Source organism: Bos javanicus, chromosome X, assembly GCF_032452875.1.
Source record: "Bos javanicus breed banteng chromosome X, ARS-OSU_banteng_1.0, whole genome shotgun sequence".
NCBI classification, from domain to species: Eukaryota; Metazoa; Chordata; class Mammalia; order Artiodactyla; family Bovidae; genus Bos; species Bos javanicus.
Window position 1 is genome coordinate 34,881,591 of NC_083897.1, and position 22,328 is coordinate 34,903,918.

At 52.3% G+C, this 22,328-nt stretch overlaps 1 protein-coding gene across 4 annotated transcripts; it reads left to right on the forward strand.

The window, feature by feature from the left end:
* Positions 1–923: 923 nt before the first annotated feature.
* On the forward strand, positions 924–11,664 carry PRRG3 (proline rich and Gla domain 3). Of its 4 annotated transcripts, none has more exons than XM_061408802.1 (4): positions 924–1,063; positions 4,516–4,553; positions 5,596–5,756; positions 6,106–11,664. In XM_061408802.1, exons 2-4 carry the CDS (start codon positions 4,547–4,549, stop codon positions 6,631–6,633), a joined length of 696 nt encoding a protein of 231 aa, XP_061264786.1. In that variant the 5' UTR covers positions 924–1,063; positions 4,516–4,546; the 3' UTR covers positions 6,634–11,664. The 4 variants fall into 4 exon arrangements, with proteins under 4 accessions (XP_061264786.1, XP_061264787.1, XP_061264785.1 ...); XM_061408803.1 differs by lacking the exon at positions 924–1,063 and adding an exon at positions 1,376–1,595; XM_061408801.1 differs by lacking the exon at positions 924–1,063 and adding an exon at positions 1,753–1,856.
* The last annotated feature ends 10,664 nt before the right edge of the window (positions 11,665–22,328 follow it).

The following is a 22,328-nucleotide window of genomic DNA, read 5'->3' on the forward strand; positions in this document are numbered from 1 at the left end:
AACTAGGGCGCAGGATCTCAAACTCAGGGTGCCTTGAAAACATACATAGCCCTCTGGGCCCTGAAGGAGCTCCATTCGCAATCCTAGGTGAACTTGATTTTTTCCGTGGAAGCCCACTCAACAGGCCAGGGAGCTGGGCTTGCTGCCTTCGTTGGGGAGGGTTCAGATGGTCTGTGCTGAGCAAAGAAGGCTCCCGCAGCCTTGGAAGAGCAAGCCAGCCAGGAGAGGACTCTGCAAACAGGGGGCAGGGTTGGAGAGGAAAGCACCACTGGGGTGGGGGAAGGGGAGGAAGAGGGGACCGAGGCCCTGACCAAGGCTGCTTTCTGCCATTCCCCGCCCCCGGGACAGAACCGGAAGCAGCTGGGTGGTGGACGCTTTCCTGCCAGAGCAGGTAGGTATTTCTCTGCTTGGAATCGGGGGCGAGGGTAGTTCCGGGGTATGTCTTCCAGGCTCATTATGCCCCCAAAACAACAAATTAGGGGGATGCATCAACTCCCTGGTGGGGCTGGGCTCCAGAGGTGCAGAGAACAAAGAGAGCCCCCCAGAATCCAGCAGGCCTGATGGGCCTCTCCTGGGAGGCTTTAGCAGCCTGGGCCCCAGAACTGACCTGCCATCTGTCAGCCGCCCACCTCTCCTGGGTTCTCCCCTCACATGTGTCAACCCTGTACCACCAGGGTCCAGTCGGTCCTACTGAACCTCCCACAGGGCCCCCCACCCCCAACCCGGCGCTCCCCTGACAGACCCAGAAGATTCCATCCTCGTCCATTTCTGTGCCCCAAGAGTCCCCAAGCCCATCTCTTCCTTTATTTCGCGGCAGCACCCCGCGAGGGCGGCGGGATTCTTCCCATTTGCCAGACTTGACCAGAAAGAAGGCAGCCATTCCGGGGCAGGGGTGAGGGGTGGGGGTAAGTGACGAAGCCAAGGTCACCCAGTCATGGGCAGCGGAACGTGGCCTCGACCCGGCCCTTCTTCTGCAGGCCGGCTGGCACCCGGCTGAGGCAGGTTGGGGCGGCCGGCTCGTGCCCCTCTTGGCTCCGCGGGCAGTGGCCGGCCAGAATGACAGGTGAGCCGGGACGGGGGACACTTAGGGGGTTGGGCTGCGTGGTGCCACCTGGCGCGCCGCCTTTGGGTGCGGCCGCCCGAGCCTGAGGCGGCGCGGGGCCTCCGAAGGCCAGAGCCCGTGGGTAACGCCGGGGTTGGTGCCTCAGGCCGAGGGTCGCGGGGGCGCCCCGGGCCCGCCGACCAGGCCCCGCCCCCTGGCGGCACGGGCGGGGGCAGGGGCGGCGCCGGCGGAGTGGGGCGCGGGCGCGCGGTGCTCGGTGCGCGCCGCCGCCCCTCCGGCCCAGCTCGCCCGCCCGCCCTACCCCCTCAGCCCGCTCGCGTCGCCCCCCACCCCTTCTCCTCTCCTCGGCCTGGCGGCCCCGCGCGCGGTGCGACGCGACAATCGCGGCCTGGCGCTCGGGGCGCGGGGTTCGTGGCGCTCGAGGGTGGCGCGCCAGGCGCGGGGCGCGAGGCCAGACCTGGCGCGGCAGGGAGTTGGGGGGGCGGGCAGCAGCGGAGCCCCCAGAGGAGAGCAGGGCCAGGGGGGTACAGAGGTAATGGGTAGGGCCTGGGAATCCGGCTGCGAGGGGCGGGGAGCTCCAGGCGCACTTTGGCCCGGGCCGGGCTGAGCCCCGGGGCGCTCAGGGGTAGCGGGGCGGGGAGGGAGGGTGGGAGGAGACGGCGGGGCCGGGCCGGGGGGCTTGGCCGACGGGGAGCAGGTGGGCGGGGACAGGGGCCCTGCTGGAAGAGGCGCCGCAGCGAGGTGGCGGGCTGCGTGCACAAACAGGGCGGCCGCCTCCTGGGCCCGGAGAACGGTGAGGCCGCTGGGGTTGGGCGCCCCGGCCCCGAGGGCACGGTTCCGCGTCCAGGACCCCTGAGCCGGGCGCTGGGCACTGTCGGGGGAGGATCTGTAGGCCTGGCCGGGCCACAGCGCCAGGGATTCTGCAGCCGACCCAGCTGCTGGGCCAGAGGCAGGAGTTCTTGGGCAGCGCGCCGGTGGCGGGCACTGGTGGCGAGCGATGGTGGGCGAGGACAGGCACCTTCAGGGTTAGCATGAGTGGAAAGGGGACGAGGAGGGCCCAGAGTTTGAGTTGGAGGGTCATTTGGGAGTTCCGTGTCACCGGGTGGGTTGATGAGTCATGAGATTTGGGGATCACAGAAGGCTTTCCTGGTGATCAGTTCTGAGTGAGGGCAATGAAGAGGGCTGGGATTTGGAGAAGCGTTTTTGAGGCCACCTTTGGGACACTCGGTCCTCCTGTGGCTGCCGGTCCCCCGCGAGGGACTTTAGAGCCGACGTCCCAGAGTGCTGGGATGGGGCAGCTGCGGTCCGGGGAGGGGTTAAGGAAGGTCTTTGTGGTGGCGGGTCCCAGCCTTCCTTCCTTTCCAGGCCTTCAGGATTCAGCTGAGTTCCTGTGGGGAGTGGGTTAAAAATTCCTCCGGCCTACAGTCAGCCTTAGAGTATCCACCAGGGGCAGGAGGGACATATACGTGCGTGACTGCCGCAGCATTCTCTGTCGTGGAGCCCTCGCGCTTCCTCACTGTTGCCATAGTAACGGCCTATTGATGGTGTATTTATAGGGAAGAAGCAGGCGCTAAATTTTGGGGAAGGAGGGGGAGGAGGCCTCAGGCAGCAGCAGTGAAGGCGGTCACGGAATTGTTAATGGAGTGGGCCATGCCCGGGAGCTGTTTGGGAGAGTTACTGGCTTGTCTGAAGCTTAAAAATGAACTAATGACTTATGCATGTGTCAGGCTAACCTAGTCGGCCTGTGATACCTGTGGGTGTGCGTCCACCATGGTCGGGTGTGTTTGGGACAAGGCATAGCTATCTAGAAGCTGTTACATAATTTCTGCACAGAAGAAAAATGTAAAAAACAACACTGCAGTTCTCATTGATAAGCAATGAGACATGTATTTTTCTGTCGTCACTTATTAGTAAGCCTTTACTCATTCTTTTCAATTCCTGACAACAGCTCCATTTTTCTTCAATCAAAAACCTTGCTGTTAGGCACGCCACACCCACACCCTAGACACATGACTGGCACTGGCCTTAGGGGAACCTCAGAGATCCAGAATGGAAGCAGGATTTTGAGATAATATTCCATCTTCTCTCTTCTAAACACCAAGGGTCAACTTTTCTCACCATGGCAGGCCCGTCTGTGGAAAAATTCCCATGTTAAGAGTTTTGGGTGGGATTGTTGTGGGGTGCACAAGAGAAAGGCTCCCTCAACATGGTGTTTCCATAGATGGATGTTAGCTTTGCTTTTTTCCTTCAGTTTTCATTTCATTTATGATTCACATTCTACCTGTTTGCCAAAAGGATTAGAGGATATATTTTAAATATACATAAGATTGAAAACATAAGGAGAAAAGTGGATACCATGTCACAGGGGAGAAAGCATATGTGTTTAATAGCTAGGCTTCCAGGGATCCTGTGCTTTATGGTTAATGTTAACACTGAACTTCTTGACAGCCTAGGCAAAAAGGGTAGCCCCGTGGGTGACACAGTTGTGTCTAACATTCAGTTAGTCATAAAACCAGAGCTTCTGCTTGGGGAGGGGAGCCATGGGGTGATTGCTCCCAGATGTGGACACCTTGGCCAGTGCTCCAAAATATGTGCGTGAGTGGGAGTGTATGTTGTGGGTGGGGGCAGTGTGCTGCTGTCATGGTTTACATACTGGCTGGATAATTCCCGAGCTTTTGGCTGATAGCTGCGATTAGAAGGAACAGTCTCATCTAGCCAGCAGCTCAGTTTTGAACATGTCCATCCATGTCTAGGTCCTCTGCTGCTGTGTTGTTTAATGCACAGAGAGGAGAGATGACTCTGTTTCAGGAGATCCTTGCCAGCCTGTCTGGTGAAGAGGAACACAGCAGGTCCTCTGGGCTTGGGCTGTGACTTTGGAGATGGTTGTTGTGGCTGTGGGAAGCATTACCAGTGCCCACTTCTTAAACACGCATTGCCTGGTTTCAGGGACCGTGCTTGTCATTAGAGGTATGTGAGACTTGCCATTGTGAGGAAGCTTTGTTCCCCAAACAGGTCCTGTTTCTGTCACTGTTGACTTGCTGGACCTTCCCAAAGTGCCCCTCTTTTCTGTGGGGTGTTTTCCAAGTCAGAAGTGCACATGTTCATCGAATCCAGTAAGGAAGGCAGAACCTCAGACTGTAGGAGTTTTTCTTTTTTTTAAAAGAGAAAAGATCAAGCCTTAGGTCTAGACTCTCAGACTGTGTTCTTGGGGGAAATAGCTGGAAGGTTTTCTGTGGGCTCTGCTGTGCCTCGGGAAGCTCTACAGGAGAGCTTGGACAAGGATGAGAGTGCCAGGGCTGGGAGTGGCTGCACAGAGGGTGATGTGCGCCATGAGGGGCTGCTGTGACCTTTGACCAGGCCAGTGTGGGCGGGGTCACATCTCAGGGCTGAGAGGGTGCCCTGTAGGTTTGGGGGTGTGATTTCACCATGACTTTGCTTTCCTCCTTTGCCAGGTGAGTGACACACTGGATCTGACAGAGAACCATGGCAGGTGAGTTTGTCTGGGCCCTGGCCAAGCCGGGAAGGGCCGTGCCTAGGTCTTATGGAAAAGTGCTAGCCTACCTTTCAAGGCCTTTCCAGCTTTCATCATACTGAGGGTGTTCCCATGGCTCCTGTTCAATTGTCTGGGTCTCATCTGTCCACTCTCAACTCTTCAGCTCCCTTCTGGAGCACAGACTCCCCTGGAGAGGTACGCCTACCCAGGCTACTCGGAGAGAAGCTAACATGGCAGGCCATGGGGGTTTAGGGAGAGATGCCTACCTGGGACCAAGAGGGCCTGGCTGACATGAGGACTAAGAAATCCCAACTCTAGGGGCACACTAGGAGCAGATGTCACCTCTTCTTTCATCTTCCAAAGTCTCAGCTCAGGCTTCTGGGGTTGCCAGTCAGCTCAGCTGGAACTGGGGGTTCCCCTTGGGAATAAGAGGATATGGCTCCCACTCCATGACATTTTGGCTGGAGGCTATCTGTGCCCAGTTTCCAAAGGCCTAGATTCTCCATCTCGAGCCTGCTACCCCTCTTCCCAGAGGTCCTCTCAGATTCATGTGTGTCCAGTCTCCCGATCTCCTGCAGCAGGGTTTGTACTAGACCGTCTAGGGCAGGACTCTTGATACCAGGCCATCCGACAGCCCAGGTGGCCATTCAGGTGGGGGATGCCAACATTAGCCTCACAGGGAAATGCATCCTTATGATAAAGGCTCTGATTTTCTCTTTTGGACGTGAGGCTGAAGATACTGGGGACGTATTCACTGGTGACTATAACATTCAAGATGTGTCATGTGCAAGGTTCTCATGCAACACACACCTCCCTCTTACGAGGGCCCCATTGTCCTCCAGAGTCTTGTCGGCAGATACAGCATGGTATCAGAAAAAGTCAGCCCTCCCATCTGTTGTACATGTCCAGGAGGGTGTCCTGCCTGCTAACTCTGCCTTGCTTCCCTCCATCCTTGACCCTCTGTGCCCAGGCTGAGTCTGGTTGGCAGGTGCCTCTGGGCCCCTCCACCCTCCAGGCCTCAGTGCAACTTTCTCCTCAGTGTTTCTGGAGGCCAAGAATGCCCATTCGGTCCTGAAACGCTTCCCTCGTGCCAATGAGTTCCTGGAGGAGCTGCGCCAGGGCACCATCGAGCGGGAGTGCATGGAAGAGGTCTGCAGCTACGAGGAGGTCAAGGAGGTTTTCGAGGACAAGGAGAAAACGGCACGTACCACCCTGGGGCTGGGTGCTGGGAGGACAGCTGGCCTCGGGAATAAGCCATGCCCACCCTGGGATCTCAGATGGATCAGAAGCAATGAAGGGAAGCCATCCGAGTCCAGGGAAGGGCCACTGGAGCCCTATAAGAACAGCTCACCTGTCTTCAGAGCCCCATCTGCCAGACCCATGGCCATTGTTGTCCTTGGTCCTCAGGGCATTCCACGGCCTTGTCAGTGGCTCTCAGAGGCCAGTCAGGGTAGGGGCAGGCGCAGACTCTGCAGAACTTGATCCCGACCTGCTGAAGTCAGAAGTGCTTACGTGTGAGTGTCAGCTGCCCTTTTTCCTTCTTTTGCAGATGGAGTTCTGGAAGGGGTACCCGAATGCGGTCTACTCAGTCCGAGACCCTGCACAGAGCTCAGATGCCATGTACGTGGTGGTGCCCCTTCTGGGGGTGGCGTTGCTGATCGTCATCGCCTTGTTCATCATCTGGAGGTGCCAGCTGCAGAAAGCCACCCGTCATCACCCCTCATATGCTCAGAACCGGTACTTAGCGAGTCGCGCAGGGCACAGCCTCCCCCGGGTCATGGTGTACCGGGGCACGGTGCACAGCCAGGGGGAGGCCTCCGGGCATCGGGAGACAGGGAGCCACCCACAGGTGGTGCTGGGGCCCAGTCGGGGAGGCAGAACAACCGTCCGGCTCGAGAGCACCCTCTACCTTCCTGAGCTGTCTCTCTCCAGACTGTCCAGCGCCACCCCTCCCCCGTCCTATGAGGAGGTGACCGCTCCCCAGGAGAGCAGCAGTGAGGAGGCAAGCGTGTCTTATAGTGACCCACCGCCGAAGTATGAGGAGATTGTGGCAGCCAACCCTGGCTCAGACAAGTAGAGGGATGCGTGTCTGGTCCCATGTGAACGCCTCATTCAGGGGCCTCCTGTTTCCTTTTAACTTTTTTAAGACTGTGCCACCACAAAACAGCCTTAGCCTCCTCGTTGCCAAATAATTTCCTTACCGTGGATCTGTAGGAAGTCAGTTGTCAGAGACAGGTGGAGGCGGGTAGGGATCATGCATGCAAGCAAACCCCCTGGTGAGAGCCACGGGCAAGAGAGCCCAGCTCTTCCAGAAGCCCCTACACCCCTGCCATCCGGCCCTCCTGTCAGGGACTGGCTTCTCTTACGCCAAAGGAATCACCCCATGCAGTTGACTGTGGCCCCAGGCCCAAGCCCTGGGATCCCACAGCTGGCCAGAGACCTGTTTGTCCAAAGCCTCACCGCAGAGTTGAGGGAGAGAAGCCAGCCCTCAGCGCCCTTTTCCCTCACTAGCCCTGTGCTCTCTGTCCTCACTCACATTGGACAAGGACAAGGACAGAACGAAAACAACAGTAATAACATAATGAACACAATACAACAAAATGATACCACCTGGGCCACTGATAGGGGTTCAAGGGAGATCAGTCACACAGATGGGTGACGCCCCCCCATACCCACCCCACACTCCCAACCAGGTTCAAAGGAATGTCTGGAGCCACCTGAGAGGAGGACAGGCTGTGTGAAGGATGAGGGCTGGGAGCTGGCTGGCCAAGCTACCTCCTCCACATTGGGGACGTGGTCATCTGGAGGGACTCTGGTCCTACTGTGCTTGGCCTCCCTCAGACGTTGGCTCTCCAGGTTCTCTTTCAGCTGTGCTAAAAGCCACTACCCATTGGCCTGAGCCATATCATGGCCTCGGGAAAACAGATAACGCTAGCCCTGCCTATGGAGCCCGTGGCCTTTGAATGGTTAGGCCACAGGCTGGGGTAGAAGGCTGAAGTTTTCTCCTTGTGAGGTTGGCCTATAGGATGATTAAACCCACGAACTCGGTTTCCTCAGCATTGTGCTCTCTAGCCTTAAACTTTTAGGCAACTGCCCTTTTTTGTGAGTAGGTGTGTTGAGATGAACTTGAATTTCAGATGGCTGATTTCTTCTTAATGATGGTGCCCACCTGGGGAGAAGATCAGAAAGTGTCCCTTTTTAGAAATTTCTTTGTCGTGGAGATGGGGAAGCCCATGACCTGGGTTTGAGGGCCTGTCTGGGATATGCTCTGTCATTGCCAGGTGCTGGTCCATTTTTAGCAACCCCTTTCTGTGGCCCAGGAACTGTCCAACTCTCCATTTCAGTGAGGCTTTGGGCAGCAGTGGGGCAGAGGTGACCCACCCTTTAAGTGTCAGTGACCACGCAAAAGACACTGTCAACACTGCCTCCCCACCCCTCCATCTTCATCCTCCTGGCCTCAGCACCAAACCATTTTTCCTCTGTGGTGCTTTAAAAAATGTAGCAAATTTTTGTGGGGCCCAAAAGAGTGCACAGCCAGGGTCTATTGGCAACCACAGCAGTTTAAAACCCACTGAGAAGATAAGCTTCTCTCTGTCTAAACAGGTCTCCAAGGCAGGCCTTGTGCCTCATTCTTTGAATGTGGCCCTGCCTAGAGGCCACAGATAACTTCTGGAGGCCCCTCCGGTCCTCACTCACCCAGAAACATGCCACAAGCAAGGAGGCTTGTGTTCTTACCCCAGCGAGGCCACCAGCTTGGCCAACTCAACCCTGTGGCCCGGTTCCATCCTTCCCCTACCTCACAGGCCTGCTGGAGGGTGATTGAGCTAATGCCTGTGCAGTGCTTGAGACAACAGGAAGCCCAGTGCGGTTTGCCCTTAGGAAGATTCTTCTAGAAATACGTAGATCACGAGGCACCTGTTTTAGCAGAGGTCTTTGTAGGACTGTGAAGTCAAGTCTCAACCTGGGGAGTCAGTCTCCTGCCAGTTGGACTGTTCCTCCCCTCTCTCTCCCCACCCACTCCACCCCGAGAGCTCCCTGATGCCAGAGGTGCTGACCAGGTGGCATCCCACCTTTCCTTCGTCCCTCTTTTCCTCCTTCTGGGCCTCCAGCACCGCACTCCTGCCCTTCCTCCCAAAGGCATTTTGGGTGTACACTGTCCATGAGGGATGCTGGGATCCATCCTCTTCAGCCATGTTGGAGGACCCTGGGCAGCCTGAGCCTCCAGGGCCTGTCCCTGCCATCCCTGCGTTTTCTTGGGGGCCGTGCCTGTGTGTCAGCCAGGAGCATGGGAGAAGACACTTAGCCCTCTGTGTCTCCTCCCCACTGGGCAGAGAGCCAGGGGTGGGCCCCGCAGACCCGAGCCAGAGGGAGGACGCTGGGGAGTGCCTGCTCCCATTGGCCCGTGTGAAGCCCTTTCCTGCCGAGCTGCTCACTGTTTGGAGCCAGTTTGAGGTGGGAGCCGGAAGGATGGCCGGGAGCCCATTGCAGGGCGGAGACCAGCCTGCGTCCTGCGGGTACCAAGCTCTCCGATTCCAGGCCTTCGCAGCATTGTTCCACATGGGGTTCAGTGGTCCCCGGGACGTTTCTCACAGTTTATCTTAGACAAAAAGGCTGTACAGTACACCATGGTCATAACTCCCTTGCCGTGCACATTTGGCTTTAAGAACGCCCTGTACATATCTTTTCGAACTGTGTATGGATGTCGATTTGATACAATGTTCAATCTGCGATAGCCACATTTTTGTTGCTTTTGGGCTTCGGGTGTGTGAGTGTGTGTGTGTGTGTGTGTGAATACAAGTGTATGTGTTGTTGCCTTTTCTCACATGCTTATCTGAAACAATAGCCGGTGTGTGGCTATATTTGTACCAGGAGGGTTCCGGTCTGAGGGGAGGAATGTCACCTCCCAGGGCTAGGCAGTCTGAGGACAGGACCCTGAGTCAGGAAAACTGAGATGAGCTGCTGGAGCGAGCCCTCCAGAGTTACCACCTTCTGCCCTCCTTCACTAAAGCTTTTGGAAGAGGATGAAGCAGCTCTATCCTGTGGGCCTCCCTCCTGTGGGACCTTCGACTCACACACTCTTTTGGAGCAGTGCCCCCAACCTCGGCTCCTGTTCTGTGGGTGTCAACAATGGAAGGAAATCAGCACTCCTGGGCCTTTTTGGTTTTTCTTTTTCTTTTTGTTGGAAAGATGTGTGACTGTTGATTTTGGGGTATGGCGGGCTGGTTATTTAGATATTTTTCATTTTAAAACTAAAAGGCTTTAACAAATTCCATGGAATGTGACTTTCACGTGTTTTCAACCAAAACCTTTTTAAGACTTTTTGAAGCAAGCATCACTATCTTGTCCCTCCCCTGCTACTCCCCATCACCTGGGGTTTTTCAAAATGAAAGCACAAGCAGAAGTGTGTGCGGCCCCAGGACAGCTGCCTTGTGCCCTGGCTGACGGACACGCGACACTGTGCCGTCTTACCCAGAGGCCAGGGGCCTCCTCTTCAACTTGCGAATCCCACTGCCATTAGTGTGAATTCCTTTGGGTGCTTTGGAAAATAGGAACCTGCCCAATCTGTTGGACTGTGTCTTTCGGCTAGCCTGAAGATGACCGATCTGGGATACAAAAGCATCTTTCTGCCAAGGAGTTGGAGCCAGATGGTTCCTCTCTGGCTGGGGGTTGATCTTTTCACAACCAAATGGCATCACACAAGAACTAAGAACAACACTGCCTCTAGATTATTCCTTTGTCCAAAAGAGAGAGACAGAGAGAGATTACTAAGAGCATTTCTCTTACTCACCTGTGCTCTGTCTTTCCAGGAGAGTGCATGTGTGTGCTATGTGTCATGTGTGTGCCCTCACGTTCAAGGCCAAGATGGAGAGCTGGGTAGCCAAGCTGCTGTCTAGGCTGCTTTGAACGCAGCTCCATCTCAGGATTGCACCAATTCAGAAACAAGCACATCCTCCCCACTGAATTCTAGTCATACTAATCAGTGTAATTAGCTAATTTAAAAGTACTGTAATCAAACTGCCTGCAACTGTGGTAAAAGCCCATTAATTCAAAGCCCACTAGTTCAAAATGTAGGAAAAAAAAAATCACTTTGTTTTTTTTTTTTTGCCAAACTCTAGATAATGCATGGTATCTGCAATTTTTCCTCTGTAGAAATATTTCCAATATTCTTCCCTTGAGTCAATTTTCAGGTTCATATGTGTAAGAGGGATCTAGTTTAAAACGAGTCCCTTTTCCCAATAAAAGGCTCACGATATGATGGATCCCTTCACTGTGCCTTCAGCAGTTCTCGTATGTCAGGCTCTTCGTGTACACGATGACCTCTGTTCTGTCTCTACTGTGTGTATGCTGGGTATGGCAGCGTTTCATTCTCCTCCTTTATTTGCTCTGTGAATAAAAGAGTTTGTGAACTAAATTGCAATTTAAAGTGATATAACTGTGCAATAGTCTGTAAAGCAGATATTTCGCTATCAGTCTGGCCACTCCCATCATTCGCCCCCAAATATTCAAACATAGCAAGCTTTCCCTTTCCCAGGCTGTGGGTGGTGAGGCTCATCTGAGCAAGAATTTCCCTGACAAAGAGGTCCAAACAGTGCAGCCCACCCGCTCAGGCTCAGTGCCTCAACAGTTGTCCCACTGTCCTGAGCTATGTGACTGGCGCCCAGTGCCTGCCCCCAGCCCGCCCCCAGCCGGAGCATTAACACAGATATTTAAGATGGGGACAAGTCCCACAGCTTTTTATGCCTCCCCATCTGTCTCCCCATATGGATGCCACTTTCCCAGGCTTGAACACACCTGTTCTTTCACTCTGATTGTGACTCTGTGACAGTGGAAACCCTGATATGTGCAACCGAGCTTCTAGACGTGATTACTATGAAATGGATTCATTTTGGTATCACTTTAAACTGTGCTTGTAATTCGTGCTTTGACCCATGTTGGCTGGCAAATCTGTACATTCACTCATATGTCAGGATTTCACTGGAGCCTGGGGTAACAAACAATTGTACTTCTGCTTTCTCTCTCTCTCTGTAATTGTTGAGTTTAGCTGTTAAGTTTCGTCTCTTTCTGTACCAGAAGGTAATGAATAATAATAAAAAGCAAATGGCATTTACTTGTGTTCTCTCCTCACCCATCTTGGATCGCTGCTGACTCTAACTTCCTTGGGATATGGAAGGTTGTGGGCCAAACTTGTTTTTCCAAGAGTCAGACTGTAGATAAGGAAACAGCCTGAACCAGTTTAGAAGCAGGAAGCAGAGAGGTCCTGGGTCCTAGAGCTGGTCCCATATGTGTAAGATGATCTGCTGACCCATCCCCCTGGGAGGAGGTTAGTAAGGTCTGCCACAAATCATGTTAACAACTTCCCTGTCGCCTGATCCCTGGTTACTCATCAAGATGGCCTTTACTAGAAAAGATGTTCTGCTTGATTTCAGAGCTGGAGGAGGGGCAGGAGGGAGGAATTTTTTGGAGCTCTACATAGGTGGGATGTAATCCTCAGCTTTTGCTCTGGCTCAGTGTCCTGAATTCTGAAGGTAGCAGGAGTCTGAGACTATTCAGTGGGCACTGACAGTTTAGCCTCCCCTTGGAGGAAGCATGGTCTTAGCCCGAAACACTGCCAGCTGTTTATCTGGAGTGAGATGGGGCCAAGGGAAGTTATTGGTAAAAGTTGTGCCTGTCCCCCATAAGGAAAGTAATCCATCCTTTAATAGGAAAAGCCATGGCAGTGATGAGACAATGGCAGTGACATTCACAGCCTCCTTCGAGGATTGAATGTGGAGGCCCAATGCCAAGAATGACAGCCAGAGGCCTTAGGTTCTTTTCTTATCCTAAGCTGGCTTACTGAGTGATGCCAATCTTCTGAAGATGCTGGGCAGTCAAATGAAGACTCCTCAGGCAGACTCCAGCACACAGATGGGGTCATGTTGTAGACATAGGTTTGGAACTTTAAGTTCTTTTTGTTAGAAACTAGCACTCTAGGCAGCCACTAAGGGTCCCAGCCTAGCCCACACAAGGAAAGTAATACACGAGAGCGTCCCCCTTTCCCCAGCCCCCTCTTGTACCACAGCCACACCCTTAGAGCAGCTGGCTTGAGATCTCACAGAATGAAGGCACTGAAGGACAGTGGAGAGGGGCCACAAACTGGGCTTGAAAATGATCACAACCAGCCCTTATTGAGCACCTGGTATATGCCAGGCCCTGTAGAAGGATTAACTGAGACGATCCTCCCAACAAACCTGTGATGTCTGAGAGAAGCAAGGACCAAGAGGATGCCATTTGACCAAGGCCTCCGAGAGAAGTGCTGACCTCATTGTGTGAACCCAGGTCTGTCCAGATTGTCCCACCCCCGGCCAATTTTACTGCATTGCTGGTCTACTCTGGTGATCACTTTGCTTTTGTGTTCTTGTTGACTGTTCATCCTCCCAGCACCCATCCCTCCACCTCTTTCTACCTAACTGTTAATTCCACAAGGGCAGGGACCATGGATAACTTTTGTTCTCATCATTTCTTCGCCAGAACTCAGCTCAGTGCTTGGCTCACACTCAGTGTTCAATTAAAAAAATGTGTTGAGTGATTTTATTCTGAAGTCATAACTCAGGCCCCTTGTACTAGTTTGCTCAGGGTGCTGTAACAAAGTCCCATAGACTTTATAGCTTAAATAATAGAAATATATCGTCTCCCAGTTCTAGAGGCTGGAAGTCTGAGATCAAAGGTTTGGTAAAGTCAGTTGCTCCTGAGGCCTCTTGCCTTGGCCTGTAGACGGCCATCTTCTTCCCGTGTCTTCATATGATCTTCCCTTTGTTCATGTTTGTATGTTAATCTCCTCTTCTTATAAGGTCACCAGTCATATTCAATCACGGACCACCCTATTGACCTCATTTAAACTTAATGACCTCTTTAAAGACCCTACCTCTCAGTACAGTCACATTCTGAGGTACCAGAGGTCAGGATTTCAACATAGGAACTTGAAGAGGGGATATAGTTCATCCAATAATACTCTATTCATGGTGGACAGGAGTCTTTGTTGCCCTTTCTCCCAACCCTGAGCGCATCATACACACTCTGGAAAAGCTTAGGGGTGGACATTATGACTTCGCTGAGATTCTGGCAAACACAGGGGCACCTTGCCATTCTCAAATCACACTCCAGAGCAGATGCTCCCCTGCCACAGATGGTGCACCCAGGACAGCTGTCAAAGTTCCCCACAGGGCAGGTGGACTTCGGTGAGGCGACATGGGCTTCAGAATGGTTTTCCCAGGGTACCTCTTTGGAGAGTGATGGGCAGACCGAAAGCCTGAAGAATAGACAAAATATTTGTGCCCCTTTAGATTTTTTTTAAATAGACAAACGTTGTTTTCATGAATCACAAGCCTAGCAGCTCCAGTAACAGTGGCTTTCAACAATTTCTCTGAAGAGCTCAAACTGTGTGATGGATTCAGTTTCACTGGGCTTTATGTACTGTAAAAATAGAGGCTCTAGAGGCTGGGTAACATTTGTATCATGCTGGTTACACTTAATCACAGGAGCACAGTGGGTGGGCTGGTGGATGCCAGCACCCTGGAGTTCCGGGACTCACTGGGCATAGAGGGAGGGGCGCTGGTGGAGTGCAATGTTTACCAACCTGGGAGTGTCACTGCTTCCACTCTGGCCATGGGACTCCTACCTGTTTGGAACGTTGGGCCTAGCTTGGTGGGGGAGGCATGAGATAAGAGATAGCAGCAGAGCATGTAGAACTTTCTGCTACAGGACAACCATGGGTCTGGAGGTGGAAGATGCCAGAGAAAACCTTTCTGGAGAAGCCACGTCCAACCTCAAGCTTACAGGATGAGTATAAATCAGTAAGGCAAAGAGCATGAAAGAAAACAAAAGCAGGCAGAGGGACCTCACGTGAAGAAGCCTGAAGACCAACAAGGCCATCATGATTTTAAGGAAACAGGAAGCCAGGACAGCAGAAAGGGAAAGACTTGTGCAAGACTGGAAAGATAGAGGGAAGCCAGTCCACACAGGACCCCCTAGGCCACACTCGGCGGTCTTTACTCCCTGGATGACAGCCATAGCCTCCTACCTTATCTCTTTGATCCTGTTGAGCCCGTTCTCCATACAGCAGGCAGAGAGATTGTTTCAAATAGGCTTGCTCATGGCCTCTTGCTCCCACTATCGCCAGAGTAAATCCCATGTGGCTGTGGGATTGGCTAGGCTGGTGAGACGGGAGACAGACAGAAGTAAACCCCTGGGAAGATTTGTGTTCAAACACTGAATTATATATTTAAGAAGTTGTATTAGGGTCCTCCAGATACAGAATGCATAGGAGATAAAGTTCTACAAATACAAATATACCTATCTATACATATAGAGATATAGAAAGATATTGATTTATCCTAAGGAATCACCTCATGCAATTGCAATTATGGAGTCTGGGAAGTCCCTCACAATATGCCCTCTGATAGCTGGAGTTCTGTGAAAGCCATCGGTATGAGTTCTAGTTCAAAGGCAAGGGAAGATCAATGTACCAGCTCAAGTCCTCAGGCAGAGAGAGAGAGGGAAAGGGAAAAAGATGTGTGTTTGTGTGTGTGTGTGTGTGTGTGTGTGTGTGTGTGTCGGGGGTGGGGGGCTGAACAAGTTTCTCCTTCTTATACCTTTTGGTTCTATGTAGGCCCTTCATGGATTATATGATGCACACTTACATTGGAGAGGGTCATGTGTGTTACGCGGTTCACCAATTCACATGTTGATCTCATCTGGACACTGCCTCACAGACACATCCAGAATTCATGTTTAGCTAAATATCTGGACACCCTGTCATCCAGTCAAGTTGACACACAAAATTAACCATCACAGAGGGAACAGAACCATGTACAGTGACTGAGTGGGTTGTGAGAAAGTTGGGAGGACCCTCACATATGAGTTTAGGGGCTCAGACAGTAGGATAGATGGTGAGCCATTCTAGAAGGTTGAATAGGTTCACTTCCACTGGAGGAAAAGTAGGTTGTGACATGTTGAGTGTGTGGTGTGGAGTGTCTTAGGGGAATGAAAGAGGGAGGTCTAAGCTGAAACAGCAGGTATTGGAGTCACTTGAGGTACCACGAAGATGCTAAATGAAGTCTGGGTATGGGCTCGATGGGCCAGGCAGGCAGGAGACTATAAAGTCCTAGAAAGCAAGGGAGGAGAGTGTTTTTAGCAGAAGAGAGAGGACAGTAATACAAAATGCTTCAAGGAAGTTGAGTAAGATGAGTAAGATGGATTGAGCTGTCAGAAGGGCATTGGTGACCTTGGCCTGGGGCACTTTTAGTTTGCTGGTGGGCCAGAGTCAGGTAAGCAGAGGAACGTCTGGGAGGTAAAAGGGTGGAGACAGAGTTGGGGCAACACTTTCCAGGAGTTAGGCTTCCCTGGTGGCTCAGGGGGTAAAACATCTGTCTGCAATGTGGGGGACCTGGGTTCGATCCCTGGGTCAGAAAGATCCCCTGGAGAAAGAAATGGAAATCCACTCTGGTATTCTTGCCTGGAAAATCCCATGGATGGAGAAGCCTGGTAAGCTAGAGCCCATGGGGTCACAAGGAGCCGGACACAACTGAGCGACTTCACTTTTCCAGGAGTTGAGAAAAGATAGTAGCACCAATGAGACAAAACACCATGGTAAGAGAGTTGGGTTCCTTAATATTTGTTTGTTTACCATTCAGGTCATTTTTATTCAATAATTATGAGTTTCTACCATGAGGGACACAGTGCAGTAAGTGCAGGGGAGACAGAGAGAGGCAAGCAAAGCCCACAAGGTCTCTGCCCTCATGGAACTGCTATCAAACGCTGAAAAAGATGTGGCAATATTTTTGTGCTGAAGAGAGTGATCCTGGAGAAGGGAGTACCCAAATGCCCAGGAAGCTGCATAGATAAGTCCCTGATAGAGCTGAAGCTGAGCACAAACATGAGGGCCACCAGCTCTGCCAAGGACGGCCTGCGGGCAGTGGGAAAATCCCATGGTGCCAGCTTCCAGTGAGAACTCTGCTAGAAGCTGAGTGCTTCACAGTCCGTGGCCCCTTCCCTGCCATTTTCTGAAGGGATCACCGAGGTACATTGCCTAGGGTCACACAGCTACTCTTGAGGAGCCATGGCAGGAAGGGCAGAGCAGCGGGATGGCAGAGCCTGGACTCTGACCCACCCCATCCTCCCTGGTGTGTCCTACTTGTGTTATGACCTGTCTGCTGGCCCTGTCTTGCAAGAGTAAAGGGCAGGGCAGAGTGGGTCAGGGGCAAGAGGATATTTCCTGAAACTCTTGTGAGTCATTTCCTCCCTTGGACCTCCTCCTGTTCTGTCCCAGGGTCCTTGAGTTAAAGGCAGGGACCTAGCCTCATGGATCTGCATCTAAGCCCTGTCTATGAATTGCTATGTGAACTGACTCACAACCTTGTCCATCAAGGGCCCCAGATTGCCTGTCTGTAAAATGGAGGACCCTGGGAAGAGGATCGGCTTTGTGGATCTTTGGAGACCTTGTCATTAGTTTGCCAGTCCTCTCTCTCACTCACCCGGGGTTATCGTCTCTGTGTCTTCCTCCAGGTCAGAGGGGCTGCCGCTGGATGTGCTTTTGAGGCTTCAGCGTTTGCGTCTTTACAGAACTTTTTCCACCTCTCCATTATTGTGGGCCATGTTCCTTTGGCCCCTGACTGTCTTGAATTCTACAGACATGTCACATTTCTCTCACTGGATATGGAAACAATGGAAAGCAGGTGCAGCGCTTTGTGACGAGTTACCTGGCAGGCAAGGCCAAGGACTCGGTGAGGTCACCTGGTCCAACCTCATCCCTGGGGAATCAGGAGAGAAGTCCTTCCCCACCCATGACAAGGATTCCCTGCACCCGAGGGACTGATAGGCAGTTGTCTATGCCCTCCGGGTTTTTGAATCTACTGCCAGCTTCTAGTGGAAGGGATTTGTGGGTCAATGGGGAGATGGAAAGGAAGAAGGAGCTGCGGGGTGAGCAGCTGCTATGCCGGGCTAGCCGGGGGAAGGGGGTAGAGGGTGAGCTTCCTGTCATCACACTTGCTCTTGGCCCTGCTTCTGTTTCACCTGAAGGGCAGTCCAGAGTTATGCTTCGGGCCATTAGCCAGCAGCTATCACCCTAAACTAGGTGGTTACATCTCCCCCTGACTTGTCCAGGCGGCCACTCTTCACAGGAGGAGCTGAAGGAACTCAGAGCATCTCAGTGGTCCCTTTCTGCAGGTAGGCTCATCAGCCAGGTCTGGGCCTGTGCCAGTGTCTTTAACTCACTTCTGCTGGAGCTGCTTCCCCCACACTCCCAGGGAAGCAGAATGTGGCAGTATTAAGGGCAGGACCAACACAAAACAATGCCCTGCTCCTCTCCCCATAGAGCCATGGACTTCCGACCCGTCGGTTTCTATCTGTCCTCGAGAGCAGGAGCCCCATGAGGATGGGGACCTGGCCCCTAGCCCCAGAGCCTGACATGCAGGCAGGCTTTTTTAAGATGGTCCTTCTGGATGAGAGAAGCCCACACGTGGAAACCAAGGAACCCCCTGTCGCTTCCCACTGATGACTGTGTCCCCTGCCATTTATTTCCCTCTCTCTGCTCATGATGTGGCCCCCCTTCCCTGGGCCAGCTACCATCCTTGAAGTTTGCTTTCTGTCCTTCCTGTTTTTTTAAGGAATGGAGGGACATCTGCCAGGCTCTGGCTTGGGGAAGGCCCTGGGGCTCCAGGCATGACCTCAGTACCAGCTGCTTCCAGAAGCAGGAAGCAGAATTGTTTACAGGTTCCTAAGTTTCATTAGCAAGTAGAGAGGAAGCTCCCAGATGCCTGGAAGAACTGGGTTTGCAGCCAAAATCAGGCTTACTAGCTGGGGCTTGATGTGGAGTTGCCTGAGACTCTGCTGTCCATGGAGCGGCGGGCAGCAGACCGTCACACCCACTGGGTCTGAATGGTCTCTTCCATAGAATCCCAACATAAGAAAGGGCTTAAAGAGCACTGCTCTGGGTCAAGAGGGGCTGGAAGAACCCCACCATACTTCCCTGAAACCATGAAACAGTGGGAAGCTGGATTTTAGCCCCATTTTCCATGTGCAATGAGAAACTGAGGCTCAGCACAGAGGAAGCAATTTGTCTAAGATGCTCCAGGGTCAGAGGTAGGAGACGCTCCCAGGTGTACTGACCCCAGGCCTCGGTTCTCACCACCTCCCACTTCTGCTTGCAGGGGAGGTGGGAGCAAGTAGCAGCCGTGGCTATCAGACCTCAAGCCATTCAGGAATCTCTCCACAGAGTGCGTGGCCGGCTGAACAGCTGGGAGAGGCCAGTGGTTGGAAGCTATTGGTGGGGGCAGGTGGTTGAGCAGGCAGAGAAATAGACAGACACAAGACGAGGGCAGACAGGCAGACATGCAGGAAACAGCCTGAGGTGAACCCTTGCTCTGTGGGGAGGGCGGGATTGGAGCTGTCTAGATTTCAACATGAACTTGTATGCAATTAACTGGGTTTGTTTGCTCCCCAGTGGAGGCTCTACGCTCAGGATCACCTTTAGGGAAAAAGATATGTTTTCTTTGGAGACGCTTAGCTTGAAGGGAGGGAGAACTTTCACCCCCAACCCTTTCTGTTAATAAAGTAGCTCTTATTTTAATAAAGATTCAAGCCCTCCAGCAGTCAGTTCACAGGAAAGAAATACAGAAGATCAATAAACATATGAAATATGCTCAGGTTTATTCATAATTAAAGCAATATAGATTCAAACAACAATGAGATAGAGATAATTTTTCACCCATCATAATGATGCCTTATGGAAAGTTTCCTAATATCTTCCACTGACATGGCTGTGAAGAAACCAGCACTTTCTTCCCCTGGCTGAGGTCCCACTTGGTCCAGCCTCTTCAGAGGGAATAGTGTCAACAGCATTCAAAACTGTCAGCACGTGCACCCCTGAACCCCACAATTCCACTCCTAGGCTCCAGCTCTACAAAAAACATGTTTGCAAAGAGGCATGTCCAGGAATGTTCCTTGCTCCATTGTTTATAAGAGAGAAAGGCTCTAGACACCCCACTGCCCGCGAGTACGTCAATAAACAGAAGTGCAGTAAAATACCATGTTGGGTTCAAATGACGTGAGGCAGATTTGTTCTGACACGGGAGATCCCCAAGGCACACTGTTCACTTCAAAAAGTAAGTTTCAGAACAGCACGTACTGCAAATGTATGATCTCATTTGTGTAAAACACTGCAAATACACAGACACACACATCTAAGCCAGATGTTCTCTGCACCCATCCTCCCCGCTTCCAGGTCATCAGTCTAACCTACAGCTGGGGGAGATATTTGGGCTCCCTGGCTCTCTTGTCTGGAAGCCTTCCACTAGGGTTGAGGTCTCTATAGCCCACCACTCACACTCGGCCCTGGGCCGTGTTCCTGGCCCCCCTTAGACTTAGAATACCGCTCTGTTCCCGGGGTGCTCTCATTCTCTGGGCCCCTAAGGTTGTCCAGCCAGACAGTGGGGCTTCTGGAGTGTTTGGAATGAGAGTTTGGGGCAATTTTAGAAGGAAACTGTGGTGTTGGTGCCCAATCCAAGAGAGGTGGACATGTTAAGGTGGTGAAATGCCAAGGTTTCTGGGTGGCACTGGGGGCGTAGGGATTGGGAATGAAGTCTCCCCACCCTTTTTGCTTGGATTTAGGTGGTAGGGTACTTTGCCACCAGGGGACAGTTCTTCTGCATGCACCTGGTCCTAGTGACCCAGTGCCCAGGAGTGACCCGGGCACCCAGGGCCTGGAAGTGACCCGGGGGCTAGAGTCAAGGCCAGTTGGTAGTCAGAGAGGAATCTGATCTGAGGTCAATAGTGCAAAGTCATGCCCATACCTGGTGCTTCCCAGGTGGCATTAGTGGTAAAGAACTCACCTGCCAATTCAGGAGACATAAGAGATGTGGTTCGATCCCTGGGTCATGAAGATTCCCCAGAGAAGGAAATGGCAACCCACTCCAGTATTCATGCCTGGCGAATTCCATGGACCAAAAAGCCTGATGGGCTACTGTCCAGGGGTCGCAAAGAGTTGGACACAGCCAAACAACTTAGCATGCACGCATATCCATACTTATTCAGCTCTGCTGACTTGACCGCTCTCAAGATCAGCCACCCTGTAGGGAGGAGACTATTAGTTCAATTTTCCAGTGGGGAGACTGAAGTCCAAAGAATTAAGTTCGTGTGGAGGATAGGCAGGGCATATGGCTGCCACGTAAAATACAGGGTACCCAATTAAATGGGATACTGTTTTAGTGGACATACTTCCCAAATGTTGCATGTGTGAGTGTGAGTGTGAGGGAAAGGGACTGAACCTGGGTCTTCTGCATTGCAGGTGGATTCTTTACCATCTGAGCCACCAGAGAAGCCCACATGTTGCTTACTTAGGCTAAAAAAGAAAAAAAAAAGCATTGTTTATTTGAAATTCAAAGCAAGTGGGCATCCTATATTTTTCTCTGTTCAATCTGGCAACCAGCGCCTGCCAGAAACCTACGGCTGGTTTCTGCTTTGCAGGCTCCTAAGTCCCACAGAGCACACTTCTTTCTCCTAAGGTGACCCTTCAGAAAGCTCAGATTTCATCACAGCTGCTCCACCAGAGCTGGAAAGGGCTTCTCCTGGGCCCTCAGGAATGCAGGCAGGGCCTCTGTAAGCTCTGTTCTAGAGAGCTTGTTCCTAGCACTGGACAGGTGGGACCAGGGAGGAGGTTAGGCAACCCAGATCAGCCGCCCTCTCTAAGGGAGCTGGCCCCTCACTTTCTTCTTCCTCACTGTTTTCTTCCTCCCTTCCTCTCCTCCCCCCACCCCCATCCTCCTCTCCCTCCCACCTGGCCCCAGTTGTGCTTGGTTTCTTTACAAATAGCCTCCTCTTCCTCAGGAGCTCTGAGGCTATTCCCAAGAGCTGAGGGTTTGCCTTTGGTGGCTGTATGAGTCAGAGTTCTCCAGAGAAACGGAACCAATAGGATGTATGTATGTGTATGTATGTGTGTTGTTGCACTCACTCACTGAGTCGTATCTGACTCTTTGCGACCCCATGGACTATAGCCCACCAGGCTTCTCTGGCCATGGGATTTCCCAGGCAAGAATATTGGAGTGGGTTGCCATTCCCTTCTCCAAAGGATCTTCCCGACCCAGGGATCAAATGTGGGTCTCCTGAACTGGCAGGTGGATTTTTTTACCACTGACTTACTATGCATATATGTGTGTGTAAAGAAAATTTTATTTAAAGAAATTGGTTAATGCCATCATAGAACTAGAACGGCCAAAATTTGCAGGACAAGTCAGCAGGTTGGAATGTTAGGGAGGGGTTGAGGTGTAGTCTTGAGCAGAATTTCTTCTCTGGGAAACCTCAGTCTTTGTTCTTAAGGCCTACAACTGATTGAATGAGGCCCATTCAGAGTATCAAGGATACATAATGTCCTTTACTTAAAGTCCACTGATTATAGACATCAACAGCTAAAAAAAATGTCTTGATAGCAACATCTAGACCAGCACTTGATGGAATAACTGGAGACCTTAGGCTAGCCACATGGACCATAAACATGACCACTGAGGTCTATTCAGTAGGGAAGCTGAGGGAAAATTTGACTTAGAATAGGGGGTGCAGGGCTGGGGACACTGGGGGCTCCCAGTAAGCAGGCCCCTCTTCTCCTGCACATCCCTCCTTTGGTTCTCATGGTTTCTGTCCAGGCTGATCCAGGGCATCAAAAGCCATGTCCCTTGCCTGGGAACTCTGGATGGGGGAAGGAAGGATGCACTCTGTAGAGGATGCTTTCTGAAGGGGGCTATGGCC